We start from the raw sequence: 6,007 nt of genomic DNA on the forward strand, positions 1-6,007 counted from the left end.
GCTGCAGCGATGCTGTAGGAACCTGACAAATGCAATAAAGGGGTAGAGCCTTTTTGACACGGTAGGCAGGGAGGTCTCCCAGAGGAACTGAAGTCCTGAGGAGGTGCAACAAAAGATTGCTGTAATGAATGCCCTGGGAGTCTGCTTGGAGAAGGCGGGATGGTAGCACATCCCATTGCAGGATGTCATGGCCATGCCTTAAAATTGGAGCTGACACTCTCGTCAGTCTTCTGCAAAGTGCTGTGGTCTGGTGCGTTGCTAAAAACCCAGCTCTGGGCTTTGAGAGTTTTACGTTTGTTTTTTCCAAATGTTTCCAACAGATCTACAAGAACTGTTCCCTGATCCCTGGTGGGAACGGGCTGTCCTCTGCCAAGACAGGCTCCTGTCCACTCAGCTGCTCCCACATGCTCCTTCCTGCCGTATTCCTTATCTCCTTTGCTGCCCTGGTAGCCTGCCTGTCCCACAACCCCCTCTACATGATGGTTTTACGGTGAGCAGTGGGCAGGGGTTTCGAAAGGCACTGGGGGAAGCGTGAAGTGATAGGTTCCCCATGCTGGGATCAAAGTGCTTGGCCAAATGCAGAGCCACGGCTGGCGGCTCTGACCTCCCATGGCTTCTTCCCTGCAGGGTGGTGAACCAGGACGAGAAGTCGTTTGCCATCGGAGTCCAGTTCTTACTAATGAGGCTGCTGGGTGAGTGTCCATCTCCTAATGAGGCTGGGGGAAGGCAGCAGACTGCTCAGAGGCTTGCTCGAGCCCCAGGAGGTGTTGAACCTCCTTGGGGACAGCAGGCAAAGGATGCAGGCAGGGCAGGGCAGGCAGCCTGACTCCATCCTCTCCTCTCCAAAGCATGGCTGCCGGCTCCGGCCATGTTCGGTGCCCTCATCGACTCCTCCTGCATCTACTGGCAGAAGCAGTGCACCCAGCGCCGGTTCTGCGCCTACTACAACAATGACTTCCTCCGCAACAGGTACCCCCTTGCATCCCACCCCCAGCATCCCTCCTGGCAGGGATGACCATGGGGATGGTCCCCAGCTCAGCCTGGTGCTGGCTGGAGGTGCCACCTCCAGACACAGCATCTCCCTGCTCTTCTCCCAACAGATACCTGGGGCTACAGGTGGGTTACAAGGTGGTGGGCACCATCCTTCTCGCCCTCATCAGCTGGAAGGTGAAGAGGAGCAAGGAGTACAATGTGCAGGAGAAGGCAGCGGGGCTGGTGTAGCCCACCCTAGGACTGACTGCACGCCCCATTACCCACTGCCAGTACTTTTTGTCTTTTTTGGGTTTGTTTTTCCTCCTAAGGGAGCGACTTCACCTTAGCAGCTCTGAGCTCCTCTCCTGCAGCCCGTGGCACCGTCATGCTCTCGGCGAGGGATGCTCCATGTCAGCCCCATCCTGGGACCGGCTCCTCCCAGGCTTTCCAGCTGCACCTTGCCCATCGCTTTGGGGAGCAGGCAGCCTCCCGCTACCTGGAGCAGGAGGCAGACAGGGGCTGGAGTGCAGCCCCATCCCATATACGCAGAGAGGTGCCTGCTGTGGGTGATGGTCCCCGCTCCGACGTGACATTTCCAGATGGGTAATGCCCTCCAGGCTGGGACAGGAGCAGGGGAGATGGCTGCCAACCCTGTGGGGCTGCCCTGTGTCCCCCCTGCCGTCTGCACCCCTCGCAGAGGTCAGCGTGGACATGGCACACATATTGTGAAAAGTTATCACTAGGAGTTTATTGCAGAACATTTGGGGTTTTGTTGCTCTTTTTTTTTTTTTTAAATAAAGGTCACTTTTCCAACTGCGGTGCTTTGCTGGTCTCCCCCCACCCCAAGAGCTGTCCCCACCGGCAAGGCAAGGCAGTGGGGATGCCTGCAGGTCGCATCCTGGCAGATGCTGAGTGCATCCCTCGCTGGCAAAGGTGAAGAAATGGTGGCAGATGGGGCACATGATCCACCAGCGATGTGGGGGCTACGAGGGGCTGCGCAGAGTGCATGAAACCTGCTGGGCCGCAACACAATGCCTGCAGTCTGCTGCACCCTGCCTCTGGTCCCATGCCAGCAGCCCCCTGCCCACAGCCCCCTGCCCACAGCCCTATGCACCCTGCTTAAATCATCCTACACCCTGCCCACAGCCCCATGCCAAAAGGTGCCTGCACAATTCAGCACACAGTAGACAGGGGGCTGTGGGCAGGGGTGGGGGGCAGAGGCAAAGCAGCAGGAGTGTGCAGGCAGGGTGCGGCGGGAGCTGTGGGCATGGGGCTGGGGGGGGGCAGAGTGCTGCACAGGAGGGGCTGTGGGCAGGGGTCTGTTGCCCTGGTGTTGCTGTCATAGAGCGTTGCAGGCAGGGTGCAGTGGGCTGCAGGCAGGGTAAAACAGGCTGGAGGCAGGGGGCTGTGGGCAGGGGGCTTTGGGCAGTGGGGCTAGAGACAGGGTGCAGTGGGCTGCAGGCAGTATCTGTGGGCAGGAACTGCAGGCAGGGTGTAGGGAGCTGCAGGCAAAGGACAGGGGGTTGCAGGCATGGTGCTGGAGGCAGAGGACTGCCAGGATAGTTCAGGTGGGTGCAGGCATGGCTTCTGGGCAGGGGGTTGCAGGCAGGGTTCATGGAGCAGCAGGAAGGGTCTGTGGGGAGGGAGCTGTAGGCAAAAGGCTTGCAGGCATGGCCCAGGGGGCTGCAGGCAGGATGCTACAGGTACGGGGCTGATGCCTCAGTAAGCTTTGGGCATGGGGATGAAGGCAGAGGACTGCAGGTAGCATGCAGGAGTCTGCAGGCTGGGGCAGGGTGCTGCAGTTATGGGGCTGTGGGCAGAGGGCTTGGGGATGGAGCACTAGGCAAGATGCAGGCAGCTGATGGCAAGAGCTCTAGGCACAGGGGTGTTGGCAGTGAGTTGCAGGCAGGGGCAGGAGGCAAGGGTCTGTGGGAATGAGGCTGCAGGCAGGATGCAAGGGGTTGCAGGTAGGGATGTGGGTAGGGGTCTACAGGCAGGGTGCAGAGGGCTGTGGGTAGGGTAGAGTGGGCATCCAGCATGGGGATGCAGGCAGGTGGGTGCACTGGGCAGGGGGCTGCAGGCATGGATCTGTCGGCAGAGGTCTGCAGGCAGCAGGCAGGGAGCAGAGGTTTGCGGGCAAGTGGCTGTGGGCATGGGGCTGCGAGCTCTAGGCAGGATGCATGGGGCTGTGGGAATGAGCTGATGGCAGGGGTCTGTTAGCCTGGTGCTGCAGTCAGAGTGCAGGGGGGTTCTGGTTGTTGGGATGCAGGCAGGGGGTTCTAGGCTGGGTGCAGGGGGCTGTAGGCAGGGGGTTGTGGGCAGGGGGCTTTGGGCATGGAGCTGCAGGAAGAGGGCTGCAGGCAGGGTGCTTGGGGCTGCAGGCAGTGGGCAGGAGGTTGCAGACAGGGTGCAGTGGGTTGCGGGAAGGTTCGGTAGGCAGGGGCTGCAGGCAGTTTTCAGAGGGCTGCAGGAAGGGTCTGTGGGCAGGCTGTTGCAGGCAAGGGTTTACGGGCAGGGGTCTGCAGGCATAGTGCAGGAGGGTGCAGGCAGGGGGTGTGGGCAGAGGGCTGTGGGGAGGGTTCATGGGGCTGCAGGCAGAGGGCCTGCAGGAATGGCATAGGGGGCTGCAGGCAGGGTGCACAGGTATGGGACTGATGGAAGGGGCAGCAGGTAGGGCAAAGCAGGCATCAGGCACGTGGATGCAGGCAGAGGCCCACAGGCAGTGCGCAGAGGACTGCAGGCAGCATGGAAATGACTGCAGGTGGGGGCAGGTTTGTGCAGGATGTATCCCTGCCTGTCACATCACTGAAGGGAGTGCAGCAGCTCCAGGGCCTCCCTGATCTGCTTTGGCAGAGCTTCTCCTGCCCCACAGCACTATCCAGGACCTCTCCTTTCCTGGCAGGATAAAGGCAACCCACTAGAAGGGGAAGAGAAGTGTCAGCTGGTGGGATGTGGGGATGCACCCACTGATGATGATGATGGCCTGCTGTCACCTGTAGAGGGTGACATGGGAGCACCACTTGACAGCTATCACAAGAATTGCATCATGAGCTTATCTGAAGAGTGCCTGGTGCCAGGCAAAGGACACACCATCCACCTCACCGAGCAGATGCTGCTAAAAGGTGAAGCCAAGAGCTTGACATGAATGCACTAGGTCTGAGAAGGTCACATCTCTTCCATGGCTTCTGCAGGAGGGGTGGCTGCTGAAGCATATTTGCCACCCGTAGGGGACCATGCCAGATGCTGCTGGTTGGGATCAGCAATACTATCCACAGGGATGAGATAGAAAAGGATGCTGGAAAGTCAGTTGGTGGGTCTGGATCAGCAAGGTCCATGGCCAGGCACAGAAGTGGACATGGCCTAGCTGGAGATGGCTACACCTACAACGTAGCTCAGGAAGAGACTGAAGGGCCAGGGCTCGGGCAAGATGGGGCTCCTGGGCCCATGGGCAAGGAGCATGGGCCACTCAGGGCCACGACACTTTCCTCCTCCCTTACATTGCAGCTGTATCCCCTCCTGGGCAGCATCACAGACTAGAAGAGAGATGACCTGGAAGGGATGGGGAAGGACAGGACAGGAGCGCAAGAGTTTTCTTAGGCTAATGTATTCAGCCTCTGCTGTCCTTACTCCATCGCTGTGCAGGGCAAGGTGTGACTTTTCTTTTCACTGTGTTCTTGGCAAACAGTCCTGCTTGCATCCATGCTCATGAAGGGAGTAAAGGGACAGGAGAGCAGAGGAGGGAAGAGAACAGGAAGGGAGCTGCCTTGGATTTGCTCTGGATTACCAAGTCTTTGTGAAAATTTGGTCTGTCCATGCTATTCCTCTTTCCTTTCCCCCTCCACTTGGCAAGTTTTCCCTCAACATCCACGTGACCTTCCTTAACTCTGCTTTCTCCACCTTCATCCCATCAGGGGGAACATCAAGCTGGACAAGCCCCAGGAGGTGCCGGCCAGCAAAAGCATACAAGGTGGCCCAAACAGGGCCAACACAGAAGCTCCTGGCCCCAAAGGTGTCAAGGTGGCTGGGGCTGGCCAATGGCTTCATGCACAGGAAAGGTCATAGTTGCAACACCTGGTTTTGGGAGCCTTGGAAACCACCACCACTGGGATGCCAGTGTTCAGGCATCATGCTATTTTTGCTTTTCTTTGCCTTTCAGCAATCACTCCTCCACTTTGATGTGGATTCTGCTATCCTGGATCTCACTGTGCTTGTCGATCTCCTCCGACAGCACCCTTCCTTTCCAGGGGAACAATTTGCAGGCAAAGCACAACCCATAGCGAAAAACATTGATCAAAAGAGCTTTAAAGTACAGTGAAAGCCTCAATCCCTGCAGATGTGTAAATGCAGCAGGGTGACTGACTCTGGGTCAGGCAGCTGGAGCAGAAGGGACTGAGTTTATCACATCCCACTGTCTCGCCAAAGCCATTTAAACACACTGGCTGCCAAGCTGCAGCCTGAGGAGCAACTTGCCTGGCCAGCACAAAGCCACAGGCTGGGAGGAAGGTAAGAGCAAAAAACAAAGCACAAAACTGACTGGGGGGGGGAAGAAAAAAACCAAGAAAACAACATTCAGAGTTTCCAGTTCCGCCTTTTTCCCTCAGCCACCAGAGAAAAACAGCCCCAAATATTTAACAGGCAAATCACAGAGCACAGCCCAAAAAACCACATGCAGCTCTGCAACAGCCCAAAGGACGCTCCATCCTCCAGCATGAGCAGCACTGGGTGCAGCCCCAGCTCAGCCATGCAGCCGCACAGCCACCCCCCACCCATGCTCAGGCAGGGAAAGCCGAGGCTTCTCCATCCAGCTGTAAAGCTGCAGGGTGCCATACCCACCTCAGCCACAGAGCAGGGCAAGCGCTCTGTGACTTAAACCACAACAGCTGCACACAGTGCACTGCAGCTGGCTCAAGTTTTCCTGTGCATTTGAGCAAAGTACCTTTTTTGTTAAGTTTCTGGGTTGGTGGTTTTTATCAAGTCTCCAACATTCAGAGTAAGGAGTAAATACACACACCCCCCAAAAACAACCTACCCCAAA

At 57.5% G+C, this 6,007-nt stretch overlaps 1 protein-coding gene across 1 annotated transcript in view; it reads left to right on the forward strand.

Moving 5' to 3' along the window:
• The window catches only part of SLCO2A1 (solute carrier organic anion transporter family member 2A1), a 28,798-nt gene extending 27,013 nt beyond the window's left edge, over positions 1-1,785 (forward strand). Inside the window, exons 11-14 of the mRNA XM_030027296.2 lie at positions 321-490; positions 628-692; positions 849-969; positions 1,101-1,785. Of these exons, the coding sequence (XP_029883156.1) occupies positions 321-490; positions 628-692; positions 849-969; positions 1,101-1,221 (477 nt within the window). The 3' untranslated portion in view covers positions 1,222-1,785. The remainder of the gene's footprint in view (positions 1-320; positions 491-627; positions 693-848; positions 970-1,100) is intronic.
• Positions 1,786-6,007: the final 4,222 nt, after the last annotated feature.

The sequence above is a fragment of the Aquila chrysaetos genome, chromosome 10 (assembly GCF_900496995.4).
Source record: "Aquila chrysaetos chrysaetos chromosome 10, bAquChr1.4, whole genome shotgun sequence".
NCBI classification, from domain to species: Eukaryota; Metazoa; Chordata; class Aves; order Accipitriformes; family Accipitridae; genus Aquila; species Aquila chrysaetos.